This window comes from Monopterus albus, unplaced genomic scaffold (assembly GCF_001952655.1).
Source record: "Monopterus albus unplaced genomic scaffold, M_albus_1.0 scaffold6.1, whole genome shotgun sequence".
NCBI classification, from domain to species: domain Eukaryota; kingdom Metazoa; phylum Chordata; class Actinopteri; order Synbranchiformes; family Synbranchidae; genus Monopterus; species Monopterus albus.
In genome coordinates, this window is record NW_018127886.1 from 5905539 (window position 1) to 5921376 (window position 15838).

At 40.2% G+C, this 15838-nt stretch overlaps 1 protein-coding gene across 9 annotated transcripts in view; it reads left to right on the forward strand.

The window, feature by feature from the left end:
* prdm16 (PR domain containing 16) overlaps positions 1 to 15838 on the forward strand; it is a 256337-nt gene that overhangs the window by 41174 nt on the left and 199325 nt on the right. For 8 of the 9 annotated variants that reach the window (XM_020616031.1, XM_020616049.1, XM_020616066.1 and 5 more), the window contains exons 3-4: positions 13252 to 13395; positions 14401 to 14482. In XM_020616031.1, coding sequence (XP_020471687.1) covers positions 13330 to 13395; positions 14401 to 14482 — 148 coding nt within the window. In that variant the 5' untranslated portion in view covers positions 13252 to 13329. Of the gene's footprint in view, positions 1 to 13251; positions 13396 to 14400; positions 14483 to 15838 lie in introns of those variants that run through there. The other variant, XM_020616091.1, reaches the window with a different exon arrangement.

Consider the following 15838-nt stretch of genomic DNA (forward strand, 5'->3'; position numbering starts at 1 on the left):
ACAGATAATGTCAGAGGAAATCAATTAAAAGCAAATTGCATAGACGAGGAGTACAGACTTCACTGCTTCTCTGCTGATTAGTTTCAATTAATTTTTCATCCTGATGATCAGCTTGCCCCTGGAAGATCAATCATGTAGTGTAATGTTACAAATTTAGTTAAAATGTTAATGAAATATGTCATAAATTGGGCCTGTTGTAGCAAATTCTCCATCTTAGAAGTTAATAAGCAGTAACTAGAAAAGTACGATTTCATAAACAAAAGCCTTTTTCATGGTTTTTATTGAAATGGTTATTGACTTTTGCTCCATGGAACTCCCCACCCACTCTACCTTTTCTTAAAGTTTTCATAGTGAGACTATTAATAATTAACTTCCACAGACTTTGATTTTCCAAGACACAATATCTTGTTGTGGATTGGCTTCATTCAGTATTGAAAGGGTTAGCATTCCTGGTCCATCTTGCTTCAGCTGTAAATATTTCAGTTTATGAAGAAGAAATGCATTTCTTTTCCTGCTTGAAGTTTTGACAGATGAGGTAGGAAGTTGCATTCCATTACTGATCCAACCACTGCCTTTTTGTCTTCCTGATCAGAGGTCAGCCAAGTTTTAAACCTAACCATGTCATGTATCTAGCCTTGGCTACCTTAAACAAGGATGTTGCATGTGTAAAATTGCTGTAATGGAAGTGATCCAAGGAGCCTCTGTAGCCTCGGTGTACTGTTTGTTGTCATGTATAAACAAAGCCTTTTCTTGCAAACTGGTCAGCTCTGCTTTCTCCCTCTGGCTTGTGAAATTAGCTCAAGCCCTGGATGTCCCCCAGGTTCCACACTGTTTTACATTCACACATACACACTGTGCACATGCAATCACACATTCATATTCATAACGGCAAATTCTACATCCCTGTGTATGTGTGATACAGTTTTTGTTTTATATTACGTACTAAGGTATGCATGGTATGGTTGCCTGGATGTTCATTACATGGTCTTTTTCCACTTCATGCTTGAATCAGTGACCTCGTGTTGTCTAAGAGAAGGCTAGTTTTGCACCCTGCTCAAAATTTACATCTGCAGTGAGGCCAGACCATCTATTGCAGGACATTTTGTTCGTGTTGGTGAAAATATTTATTGAAAATTTTTATTTCATTTGATATTTTACAAAAACAAATTTTATATATATATTATAAAGTTGAATACATCTATACATGCATTAAATTTAAGCCTAAATTGGTGCTAACAGAGTAGGCTAGGTTAGCAGCATGGCTAACCACAATGGAAACTTGCATGTTCTAAATGTGAATGAAGCCACTAACATTAACTTGTCTCAGTGTGGATATATTGTGCAAACCTACACCACTCCACCTGCAACCCCTCACCCCACAACCAATGCAGCCCCCTGAGTTTTACTGCACTCAGTCTGAACGCCGGCTAAGGCTGTTATTGAGAGATGAATGTTTTACTGTGGCAGTGGCAGTATTAAGGATGAGGCAGGCTTTTGTTTTTCCACCAAAGAATACATGATATGTTCTTGTTTTCAGTTGTACCACATCCATATACAATAAGATGCAGCTGAATATGACAAATGTTTGAAGTAAACATAAAATCACTTTGTTTAATTTTGTGACTTTGCGAATGGAAAAACACAGTAATCAAAAATGTTAACAATATTTACCATTGGTAATCTCTTAGAATACAGATTATGTTTCGGAGCATGAATTCTGTGATCGTCAGTGGAATATGTATCGAAAGTAACCTCCACAACCCTGGTCGCCTCCAACTGTGCTCCAGAAATGGATTTTCTTGTATTTTTTCACTCTGTCTGACTACAGATCATGTTTAATGTAACAAGAAGAAGCATAATCAAAACAGCTGTCATTCAGGTTTAAATCTGGTGTTTCAGGCTATGGCTAGTCAGGAAATTGATGTTGAGAGAAATGGCTCACCGGCAGACCTTTACTATTAACTCAGCCATGTATGGCACAGATAGGTGCAGTCAGCAAAAATTGGGTTCCGCACAGGCTGTTTTTAGGCTTTGCTAGTCTGTGCTCCCCTCAGCTGTGGCCTGTTCACACCTCATTGTCTCCATCCACCTCCACTTGCTGATAATCAGAGAGCAGGTCTCTCCTTTTTACACTCCTTTCCTTTTCCCCCCGCTATAGCTTTGGCCAGGAAGGAGCTTTCACAACTCAACTTGTGTGACCACCCAAAAAGTGAGGCTGAGTCCAAACTTTTGCAGGAACTCTGTGTTGCTAGTCCTTAGGTTTCCACAGGCTTGAGGAAATGAGGGGGAAGAGGAAGAATGAGAGTGTGTGTAATACATAGAGAAACACAGACGAGAGAGCGAGTGAGAGCTGTGTGGAAGCACACCAGCGGAGAAAGAAACCTGATTTATTATCACCAAAAATCAACTGCAGATGTCAGCTCACAGACTCTCCCTCTGCCGCCAATTACAGACACACACGCAAAGATCTGCTCAGGCTGAGTCTGCCTCACAAATACACAAACACACAGCCATACACTGAACTACAGTATTCATACCTGTGCATGCATTTCCACACAAACATGCATGCCTTCAAGCACAGACACTTCAATTTGATCATATCCGTCTGCTTTCAATGCTGACATTGAAGGTCTTTCACCCACCTGGATTGATTTCTGCTGCTCTCTTTAAGTGAATGCCAATGACGGATAATGAAGATTTCCATATAAAACATTAGTGGTGTGATGTCAGCAATAATACTCCCCAGAAAGGTCCCTGCCCTTGAGCTTTTTTCCTGCTGCATGGTTCCACTGCGTCTGTCATTATGTGTTATTTTAAGTCGTTACTGTAATCACCAAACAAGCCTCTGGATTTAGCTTAATCTGTCTATAGAGTTTTGGATTTCATTGTTTAGAGAAAGGAAGATGTGAACTTGATAATGACTCCCAAAAATCATGACAAATACTATTTTATTCAGCATTGTATACTGTGGGAACATGTTCATACAGTCAGAAAAATTGTCTCGAATTTATGTTGGGATTGATCAGATCATGGAAGCCTTCATGCAGACATCAACGCTGACTACAGCTCTTGTGGACGTGGTTAAAAATAGTCCAGGGAAATGGACACCAATAGCGCTTAAGACTTGGTCACATTACTTTTCCGGCAATCAAATATTTGCTCCATCTCCCATTCACTTCTACTGAAGCCCTAAAATAGACAAATTCATAAATCAGTTCACATTCATAATGTTTCTTGTTTCAGACTCATGGGTCAAAGTTCACCCTTGCATGTGTTTTGGTCAATAGAAATCAGTTTTTTTATTCACCATTTTTTATTACATTATCACCCTATTAGACTACAAACTGTAGCATCGCTGTCTTACACTGTACACTAGTTTTGTGATCGCTCTAATCCGTATTGATTGCCCACATCAGAAAGGTGACACATGTCCTGTTTTGTGACTGAGTGTGGGGAAAGTTTTGTTTTTTAAACAGAAATGTAATGTGAGCACTACTTGCGTTTGTGCCAGAACCTTGCAGACTGGGACTGGCTCCTGTTTCATTGGATTCTACACGTCCTCAAGTTACCATTAACATTTGATCATCATTCTTCTTATGTACTTAAGGGTATTTGTTTTAAGCCTTCTTTTATCTCTGTGATTTAAACATCAGTAGCAACATACTGTTTGTAGCCAAAACATTAATAACAACATTAGCAACAATGCTATCTTCTAGCAGGTATCAGCAGCACAGTGGACTAGGTGATGATGTAGAGAGCATAAAATTACAGAGACAATTTAAGATTATGCTGAAGGTGAGAGTGGAGTAGGTGAGGGTCTCAGCAAATACATGCAAGTGCACATTCCTGGTAGATTACTTTGTAATGTGAAGGTTGTATTTCTACTGTTTACCTTGTGATTGTTGTAATAAAAGATGAAATGTTTGCTGCCTTAAAATTCATGGATATGTTACATAGATAGTATTTCATTGTCTGAAACAACATACCCCCTTGCACTGTTTTAATACAGGACAATGCTTAGCCCCCCTTATTGTGGCCATAAAATATGCATCTGTGCTCAAAGCTGGATGGTATATATGTCTGAACGCAACCCGAGCCCAACAGAGTTAAGTTTAAATGTTTTTTTCCTCTTATCATTAAAGCAGACATTTGAGTGCTCCCGCCATCCAGCCTAAAGTTTGATCTGCATGCCCCAACCCAACCTGGACCCGAACATGTATTTCTAATTTTCTACCAAACGCTGCCCAAACCCTCAGGTACTGACAGATCCCTTTGGGCTTGGTTTGGGTATTCACACTTTACATTAGATACAAAAGTACTGTACTCTGCATATAAACCAGTTAGTCTCACGTTTATTCACCCTCTCTTAGTTATAGCATTTACAGTAGCTGTTCAGTCAGCCCTAGGAATTATTTTGATCCATTCCATATAGGAATGGGGTTTGATATTATTTTTATTGAATCTGAAGTCCGTTTTGGATCATCTTATTGAACATTTGAATTTTTGAATCAAATTACTTCAAAAATACTTCAAAAACTGATCTACTCTTATGTATCTATTCCTCCATGTTTCCTTTGATTTGTGAGGATCCATCCATCCATCCATTTTCCTCCACTTATCCGGGACCGGGTCGCGGGGGCAGCAGTCTAAGCAAAGATGCCCAGACTTGTCTTCCCCGGGGCCTCCTCCCGGTGGGACATGCCTGGAACACCTTCCTAGGAAGGCGCCCAGGAGGCATCCGAAAGAGATGCCCGAGCCACCTCAGCTGGCTCCTCTCGATGTGGAGGAGCAGCGGTTCTACTCTGAGCTCCTCCCGGGTGACCGAGCTCCTCACCCTATCTCTAAGGGTGCGCCCGGCTGCCCTGCGGAGAAAGCTCATTTCGGCCGCCTGTATCCGGGACCTTGCCCTTTCGGTCATAACCCAAAGTTCATGACCATAGGTGAGAGTCGGAACGTAGATTGACCAGTAAATCGAGAGCTTCGCCTTACAGCTCAGCTCCTTCTTCACCACGACAGACCGGTACATCGACCACATTACTACAGAAGCTGCACCGATCCACCTGTCGATTTGTGAGGATTAAATTTTTTATTTTACAGGTGCTACAACGTTCCATAAAAACACATTCAGTGTCTTGTCTTCAAAGCTAAGCTAGACATTTTCCTGGTTTAGTTTTCCTTTCATTGGCCTCTTATCTGGAACATATTGTGTAAAAAGGCATACTTCCAGCTTTGAAAGAGATAAACGATCCTGCCTATAATATATTACAGATTTTGTGGTGTCATATAAAATTATACGGCTAGCTCCAAATATTCAGTCCTGCTCGTCATGCCTCCTGATTTAAGGAAACCATTCATTGGTTCATTCATTTTAACTCAGAACCATGGTATGAAGGACAAAAGCTGGAGACAGTTAGTTTTATGGTATCAAGTTGTCCATCTCATGGACAGGTCCCTCTTATAAAGTCCATATTTATAGCTCATTAATTTGATATACAGTGAACCTCCCATGAATCTCTTTTTGTTAATATCTTCCCTCCTGTTTTGTTTCCCTACTTGAAACATCAGCAGATCATTGCTGTTTTCCTGTTTGCTGTTTTTGGATTCTTTAGGCCAGCACTGTACTGATGTATAGTACATACAGTTTTACCTAGACTTTATGGTCTAAGGGCAGTGCAGATGCACATTTTGTTCCCATTGTTCACTCTGTTGATAATTACCTGTTTGTTCATTATAAATACAGGTGAAGGTATACCTGGCAACACTGCTCTTGGCTCCTACAGACAGCAACAAGTAATTGGAAAATTCAAACACTGTGATATGAGTACGCCTAACAGTTGTTTTTAGTACGTGACTTTTCCAAAGCACAAAGCATAGGGGTTACTGTTGTGTAAAGTCAAAATATTATGCTTTTGTTATAGTATTAAAATGCAGAATTGGCTCGGTGAACATGTAAGGAGGCTACAGATGTTTAAAGTCATTCACAACTGTATTCATGTATATGGTGACTCATAATGTTCTTATATTACGGGCTCCAAGATTTAGAACTGCTGTGCCACAATAATGCATTGAAATTTTAATTTGAGGTATTAATGTGATTAATGAGAAGTAAATTGCTGCTACAGGTGACTAACTTTGTGATAAATGTTACATTCAGTACTATGATAAATGTGGTGCAGTGATGACACAGTATTAGCACAGCCAAACTAATGAGGTTAACAGGTTGATTTACACTAACTTAATGATCTGTGAGTGAAACAACCACAAGCACAGCCTAATTAGTATGTTTATGAGAACACTTCCATTTTGATAGATGACTATGTGGTGTTCAGTGCTGCTTGCTAGCAATGTTAGCCTAAAGTAAACATCTCAGTGTACGGCACTGTCAGTGACAGACCAAGTTGTAAAAACATTTACAGGATTAAGAGGATGGCAGGAGGGTCAGGAATGAATTGGGTTTGTGTGTATGTGAGTGTTTGATGGAGGTCAGCTGATATACTAGCCAAGCAGTTTTTTTGCTAAATGGAGTGCTTGGGAAATGGTACTGTGTCTTTTTTCCCTCATTTTCTGTTTGATGGAACTAGTCTATGAATAAGCACCCGAAGTGTTTCTCTGTCACTCTGACAGGACACTAGGCTAATACAACAGTACACACACACACAGTCCACATTAAAGTCTTTATTTTCCTGTGTGCTGTCACTGCAGAGATCCATGGGAATATGTCACTGTGTAAGAGGAGTCAAAGACCATAATAAAATGGAATGGTTTTTGAAATGGATTTTGTCACCATTCATATGATGTTTACAGTGACTTCACTGCAGTTGACATCTCTTTCATCAGCATACAGTCTCCTTGAGACACTCTAGTCCAGTTGAAGATGTGACTGCACAGCTTTTTAAGATAACACCAGTTTTTTGACCTGATCTATGAGCATTGCCATGTTTGAAAAGAATGTTTCCATATTTTGATAATGTGAGACTGAACTGAAACATTTGTTTGTGTTAGAATACTTTATCTGTATATGGAAACATTATTCTGGGCAGGCATTTTATGACTGCAAATACTTTATATGCTCTACAGTAAAAATTCTTAATATGGGTATAAATGGGCACAAACACACAAACTATGTTTATCTCGATTGTGTAAGAAGAACTCAAATTCTTAAGTAAAAGTAACAAAATTGCAGTGTAAAAATACTCTACAAGTAAAAGTTTTGCATTCAAAATGTTACTTAGAAGAAATACAAAAGTATTGGCGTCAACATATACTTAAAATACCAAAAGTAGAAGTACTTGTTATGCAGAATAACACATTTAACATTAATGCATATTAAACTATTGGAATATAATTATTGACACACTATTGTGTAAACAGTTATTAAAAGGGGAGCTCATTTTAACTACCTCAAATGCTCATAATTTGAAGTACGGCTGGGTATTTTGTGAATTTCCTAGAAATTATTATATTTAATATAGTTAATCTGATCCTAAAAAGTAAGCAATAACTTATCAAATAAATGTAATGGAGTATCTGCTTGTAATATGTAGTGAATTCTGATGCATTTCACACAAAAATGGACTAGACAGAATTACTGAAACCTTTTCAAAATCATCCGCAGTAGTTCCATTTCAAGCATGTGATGCTCTAATTTATAATGAAACTCACCTGTAGTAACCAACAGGTGCTGGCAATACAGAGATCACACTTGCAACCAGTTAAAATGGAGAAAAGTTGACAACCTTTGTATCGTATGGACCACACTGAACATGGAGAAAAGAAAGTAGCTGAAGCTAATTGCCCTGGACATGGACGAAAGAGGAAAATAGACAACAGATTGCAACGAAGTGTTATTTGAATTGGTGGGTAGAGAACCTCGATCAACTTCCAGACAAATTCAAGCTGACCTGCAGTCACAGGGTGCGACAGTGTCAGCTCACACCATTTCCGTCTGAATGACAAGGGGCGCTATAGTAGGAGACACAGGGGGATGCCACTGCTGGCAAAAGAAGAATGGTCCACAATTCCACTAGAGAGGTGTAAGAAACTCACTGATAGTTACAGGAAGTGACTGGTTTCAAATATTTTGTCTAAAGGGTGTGTTACCAAATATTAAGTCGATGGTGTCAATAATTCTATCCAGTCCATTTTTATAGTTCTATGTGGAATGGATCAGATTTGGCTTGTTTGTGTTGTTCCAATGCAAACAAAATATATAAACAAGAGAATACAGAACAATTTGTGATTGCAACAATTTCCTCAAAGAAGTAGTGCATTGTCTGACATAAATGCAAGGGTGCCAATATTTTTGGCCATGACTGTATATACAGTGTTTTAATTAATTGTAAAGCAGTGTTCCTTTGTACATATTAATCAGCCTGATAATCACACTAGAGGTTATATCAGTTTTTTAATATGCCTTTTCTGTTTTACCAGAATATGATTTTCTTGTAGGTTTTTTTGGTTTATTTCTTCAGTATTGTTATAAATTTCCCAGTGTCAATAGTGTAATGTAAATTATTTTGTAATAAAACAATTTATAATGTGCTTAAAACTTTTTGTGGTGCAAAGTTAAACAGCTAATACCTACTGCTTTAAATAAAAAACAAACTGGCAACTAATGGCTTCATAAATGTGATGTGGAAAATTGCTGGCTAAGGATGTACCTCCAAAGTATAGAAACAACCTTATCAGAAAACTCCACTCGACTTCCCCTCCAATGGCTGATCAATTGTGATTAACCAGTACAGTTGAATACAGGTGTATTAAGATGTGCTTTTTAGGCCATTGTTAATTGCAGGTGCTCCCAATTGAGTCACAGTGAATCAGTGTAAGTGAACGTGAATGCTCTGCACAGTATTTCAGCTCAGACCCCCCTAATTAGTTTGACATTAGCAACAAGAATCAAACATATGCTGTTCTTGAATAGGGGAAGGCTTAAACCTCAGTATTTACTTTGTGCTCCACTGTTTGCACCATTAAAACAACTAATGGGTAGTAATGTAATGCCTTTCCACCAACTGATAGCAATTGCATTTAATGCTATAAGACTGTGTGTGAGTAGTGATTTGTTTGACCGCAGACATCGAGAAACTGAAATAGCGCTACTATTAGGGTTCATTTTAAGGCCAAGTTTGTTCTTTTTGATAACAGCATATATATGTTAAATAAGCTTGCATGGACACTATAATGATCAAGTTAATAACTTCAGCTCACCTCCTCTTGAGCTGATGTTTTCACCATGCTCAACATCTGTCGTTTCCCAGACACAAGCCTACCTCCTGTCCTCATCCAATCTTACACTCTGACACCTACTCAAATCTCATCCAGTATCACCAACTAATAGCTCAAGAGTGACTTACCCCCTTGGCTGTTTTATGACTGGCATTTTTATGAGACCACAGTGGGCCTTTCACTCCTGAGAGGTCAGATGGCTCGACAGCAGCAGTCAGAATGAATGGCTCATTTCCTAGCCGTGGCATGATGGAGAGGATACAGTCCCTCTAACCTTTCCTTCAGGCTGTCAGTGATGAGACACACAGCAAATCTGAAACTGTGTGTCAAACCACTGTCTGCTAGCCCTGCTTCATGCACTGAACACCACATGGGTCATTATGAGCTGGCTCGGTGTGACAAATCTCCACAGAAGAACCAGACACAGATCATTCAAAAGGATCTGCTCCAGTGTAACTGGAAAACGTAGCTGTATTTAGCTGTTCTCAGAAGATGTGGTTGATTTTGTTTTAGTGAAACAATGAGTCAGGATGAGCTACTACTGAGCTCCTAATGTAAAAGGCAGCCATCCCTTCTGGAGCTGACTGAGTGGGATTTGTATCAGCCAGCACTGACTATCCTTACTGCCATCTTTTATGCATTCCGAAGGAAAAAGAGGCGAAGGGGGCAGTGTGGTTTCGAAAATGATGATGAATTCTGGCTTTTGCCTTGTGCAATTGCATTGTACATTTTAGGAGAACTTAGAGCAAATGTCATTGGACAGCCCACTCACAGATCAGGCCCCCGCAGCTATATTTCTGGTTTCTATCACAAGGAAAGACACATGCACAAGCATGTATAAAAGGACAATTATACACACGTACCAACAAAAACAGATTTTTTTTTTGTATCAGCCTCAAATACAAGTGAAAACTCACCTGTAGACACTGACCTCCACAACATTATCAATCTTGTATCAAACACTCTCTCTCACTCTCTCACACACACACACACACACACAGTGCAGTGAGGGTCTGTAAGCAATGAAATAGTTGCAGTATACAGCCCGTCTGAATCCTGTTTTCCTGTGCGTCTGCACCTGTGTAGCAGCGGTTCCTCCCCAGCGCTCCAATAAAACCACACTGATTCCCTCACCCACCCACACCCTGGCTCTGACACCCAGACTGTTGATGCACAGACCGAGAGGCACTGTGAGTCAAGTGGCCGTCCATACTCGTGATGTCATCCACAGCTCTCACTTAATTTTGCCAATCCCCCCAGAACTGCCAACCAGACACAAGGAAGAATACAGCGGCTATTTCTGCTCCTTTTTTCACCTCTCTCCATCTCCTCTTTTCTATTTGTTTGTTCGTACATCAGGCTGTAAAGAGTGCCGCCTGTGCACCACACACACACTCTTTGAGTCTGTGGGTGAATATTTTTATAAAGGGCTTTTCCCAAAATACACTGCTTGTCCAATTACTGACACATTAACTACCTCTCATCTGACGCACTGAGCAGTGAGTGGACACTGACTCACTGTTTTCAAAATGACTATTCAAGCAGCACAGAGGAATGGAGGGTTCTCTCTGCCCTTTACACGGCTGCTTCCTTCCAATGAGAAATTACTTGGACATGCACTCACACTCTGTAAATCCCCCACCTTGTGTTTTTTCTTGGAAAAATTAAAAGAATACATGATCAGCTATAGGTATTCATAAGATTTCTTTGATTCAGACAGTATTTGTATTTCAAAAATGTAGCCATTTCCGTCTGTGCGTAAAAGTATTAAACTTCAAAAGAGCACCCAAGCTGCACACCTTTTTCCCAGTTTTCAACCACAAAGTATTATAACCTTGTCAGTTAATGTTGGGTTTTCAACAAATCTGAAATGGCTATCAATTTGGCATTCTCACAGTTTAATACTAAGATGCAGTGAATATAAATATTTTTAAATCATGAAAGCAGTAAAGTTGTTGCTTTAGTTTATGATTGTGTAAATATTTGTTCCAGATTCAGCACCACAGGCCACAATGTGATGTATGGCTGCTGTCACCTAATCAGCATTGGGAAATGAGTATACACACACGCGAACAGTCGGTCTCACACACACACACACACACACAAACTAGTTGTTGTGCTGTGATAAATGTGAACCAACTTTTCATTTAAACAATATGCGTGTTCAGTAAACATAAAATTATGTTTAATCATACCTGTATCAGAACATGTGAACTTTATAGATTGTGAGAGCAGCTGAGTAACAGTGCAGATGAAGTTGTTTATATTTGTTTTTGCTGGAAGAGTTTTGCTTTTAAATACAGTGAATTAATTAAACTTACACTTAACTAAAAATGGCATAACTTGGCCTACCCTTTTGTTTCATACACACGTTTGGAGATATACACAATCCTTCTACTCTTAAATGTACACAAGCACACACACACACACACACACACACACAGACTCACATAATCCAGCATACCGTAGGTAGCTAATTATGGGGGAAATGACCCTTTACTCGTTTGAAACAAATCTCGACAAGCTCTTGTAGCACCTACTCAATTAGCTGCCATTTCACCCCTTGGAATGAATGACTCTCTCTTCTCAGTCACTCAAAAAGTGAACACCAGTCTTTGATCTGCTGTTGCACTAGATCACATCATCCACAGTGAAGTACTGAAACACACATGCTAGCCTGCACCGGGTAAAGAGTGCATGTTGTGTGAATAGCTTAGTTTAAAAACCAAATTCCAGAACAGTTAAAAATGCAATGTGAACTGCAAATGCTTCACCTCATTACAGTGATTCAGTCTGACTAAAGTATGGTCAGTATACAGTAACAACATTAGCATGCAGTAAGAAATTTGTATTTAAGTATCAGATTATACAGATGCTTCCTAATATACAGACATAAAAAGCTCTGTGTAATAATGTTGGTTGCTAGTGGATGGATAAAATATCAGTATACTTTTGGAAGCAGCTTTTTTTTTTTTAATCGGAGGCATCACAGTGTATGATTTTGTTCCCTGTACGAATTTATAGAGGGACAATGTGCTGTACTTTATAAGGTAAATGTGTAGAATAGGGTTCTTTTATTAGTAAAACAACTTCTGGTCTGAGAGGACATTCAGGATGGCGAGGACAGGTGACCAGCTGTCACCTCTGAAAGGAAAACAAATCATAAACCAAAAGAAAAAAAAATTCAAGCTAAAGAATCCACTGGGTGAATGGAGAGAGGGAGGAGTAGATGGAGCCTGAGAGTCCATTAAAAGAATGACGGCCACAAAAAAAGGGGAAAAAATCCCATTGGCAGTACACAATGCCATAGCTGGGGTTAAGTGCTAGGATTTCAGTCGATGGGGGATTTGGGGTCCCTTCATTTTTAAACCTCTGTCCCCAAACCTCGCCTTCATCCAGCCTCCTTCTCCAATACACACTCTCTTTATTTCTCTCTCACTTTCACACACATGCACGCTCTCCCAGATCTACCATCTCCAGCCCTCCCCCCGCAAGTCCCAGTCATCTGCCATAATCAGAATGATGATATACGGGCCCCATTAAAAGAGAGGGGCTGCTGACATGCAGGACAATAGCCCCTCACAGCGTGTCCAGGAAGCCTGCCCATCCAGGTGCACTCTCCCTTACAGCCAGAGGCCTGCCGCTCTCCCTCTTTCTCTCTCTCCATCTCTCCCCCTCTTTTTCTCCCCCTCTCCCCAAACCCTCCAAACGCAGTGTGAGCCCATTGAGAGGGAAGGAAGAAACAGGAGAGGAGCAAATGGGCAGTGGAGGAGTTGTGTGGGGGTAAGGAGGGATTTGCAGGAATGAGATTCTGGGGAGAGAAAGAGGAGGGTAGCAGTGGGGACAGAGGAGTGAGGGAGAGCTCAGGTGTGTTGAAAAGACAGGACATTTGAGCAGTCAGCGATGGGGGGGAATCAGTGAGCTTGAAACAATGGTGATAATAAAAGTCTCCTGTTTCACCCTGTGTGCCTCTTTGCTTCTCTCCCCCCTTTCTCCTCTCCGTCTTCACCTGACCTACCGCAGCGCATCCCGGGCCACAGTGCACGGCTGAAGTGAGGGGAGGAGAATCTGTTGATGGGACAGGATTGGTGGTGATGGGGGATGAGTGTGTCATTGGTTGCCCATCAGCACATCCTCGCTGACATCCATCGGCTTCTCCATCAGCAGGTAATTTAGTTTGGGGAGGTTGCTCACACACATACGTACATGCACACATCTGAGAGAATGTTTTGTTTATTAGTGCTCAGGTCAATTTTTGCAATTGTTGTGATCTGAATACTTCACTTTTGTTTCGCATTGTTTAATTTGCACAAATTAAATAATAGTGAATGAAAGTGCACAAAAATGATCCGCTCGACACCTAAACGACACATACTGCTATGGCATCATACTGAAGTAAAAGTTGGTACCCAGAAAGAATTCATTTGGTTAAATATAACCATTGTTAATACTACATTATTATTAGTATTTTCAATTTGAAGCAGGTCCTAAATACATACTGTGTTTGATAAAATAATTCAGTTCAATCTGTTTTGACCTGCAAATCAAATCAGTACTCTGTAGTGAAGTCATGAATTTACTTTTACAAATTAAATCTTACAACACTATTATCTGGTAGACTTTGCAGTAGACAAAGTCTCGTCAATGATTAGTGGCCTAGATACTGTCACCAATACTCAGGGGCACCACCAGACGCCCAAGAGCCTCCAAGGTCTACTGCACAAATCCTCCCTCTGCACCCTGCAGCCTGTTAATACACACCGAATATCTGCCCTCTCCCTCTGTGTGGTCCTCCTCTGTGCTTCAACAAAGAGAACGAAGAAAACTGGCATCTCGTTTTAAGAGTATCTGCTTTATTTTTTCCTTTTTTTTTTGTAGCGGTCACCTATCCCATATATCACTGACTCAGGTGTAAGTTGTGTCTCACTTGGTTCTGGCTTTTATTAAAAATCAAAGCTTTGTCTGGACCTGGTTATCACACTCTTTGGGGATTTATTTTTTTGTCATTTTGATATTAAACCTCAAATGCAGCATTAGCGAGAGCTGCAACCCTGAGTGAGTTTCTACTTGCTTTGCCACACAAACCCCTGCAGATGTGAGATCACCATTGTTTCATTGTTAGACGCATCCCGGTCCCTTCAGGTTTAAGGTTTGCTTCTCTTGTCTCTTCAGCCAAGCTTCACTTCCTCACCATCATTTGCCTCCAAGACCCGAGAGGGAAATGAAAGCTTGTTGGGAAGATGCAGTCAACAAGGTAGTAGGAATTTTAATGATCAGCTTTCTGCTGCCTTTTCCTCTCCCACCGTTTTGGCATTCAAATAACAATCCAGCAGGTTTTGCCATTTGGCACACACTGGCTTTCCTCACAGAAAAGGTGGTGGACAGAATAAAGGGCAAGTCCACTGCACCCCCCTGCCCACTCTCTGATAAAAGACAAAGCACATTTTAATTAAAGGCAAGGCAAAACAGCTTGAGGAATAGATGGACTTACTTTTCTGAAAGGTTTATACTTTAGGCTTCTTCTTGCTTCTGTATTGTTTCTCTGCTCCCTTGCTGTTACTCTAATTGACTTTAGAAGCTTCAAGCTAAATTACTTAGAACTTAGCTGTATGTATATTGACATGAAAAATAGTCTTAATATATAAACATAATCACACACCCTCACAGACACATATTAAGGTGACAGCTGTCAGACCCCTTTTGGCAGACTTTACTGGAGTCTAGTGAGCAGAGAGCATTTGTCAAAACCAATCAGAAGAGCAAGTAAAGTTTATTATTGGACCAGGGGTGCTCATACACTCAGCGGTAGGTAAGGCTGACAAAGTCCTGACTTGTGCGTGTGTCTCAGCGCAAATGTGGTGCACACTTTGTTCTTATCAGATGTCCCTCTCCTTCTCTTGAAGCAGAACAGATCCTCTGGATAAGCTCACCCAGTGGCAGAGAATCGCCCGTACCCCCACCAATACATACACACATATGCACATTTATTCCTTTATTGCATTCCTCCCCTTTTTCCTCCCCACCATCCCTCATGTCTTGTTTCATTGCACAGCAAACCAGTACAGCGAAACAAAGGCAAGTGTTACTTTGTTCTTTTTCTCTCAGTTTAGTTTGTATACTGTAGATGAAGCTCCTGATTGTCCCAGTGCAGGGGGGGGGGGGGTGGTCAATGACACACACTTGCACATATACTGTATATCCAAGAGAATGTAATTTCTTTCCTTTGTTTTTTGTCTGAATTTGCTTATTTTCCACTTGAGGTTTCAGAATGACAGGAAAAAAGATATTTGTGTAATTACAGACTGAGTCAACTATGCTCTAGAGCTATTGAATGATAAACCTCAGGTAATCCTTTGTTCCAAAATGGCTTTAGAGCATTGTACAAACAAACTCTTCCCTTCCAGTGCCATCCCCCAAACGTTGCCTCAGACATCCAGCTCCTTCTGGCAATAGATATAAGAAAATCTTATATTATTATCTTTTTCCAGTGTGTCAACAATTGACACTAGTTTGTATTCCCACATAACAATATGCTCCAAGTTTGATTGTAAAATCACTGCACAACATTAAAAGCATTTACAGCCAGATTCTGGATGATCAAAGGTTCAGC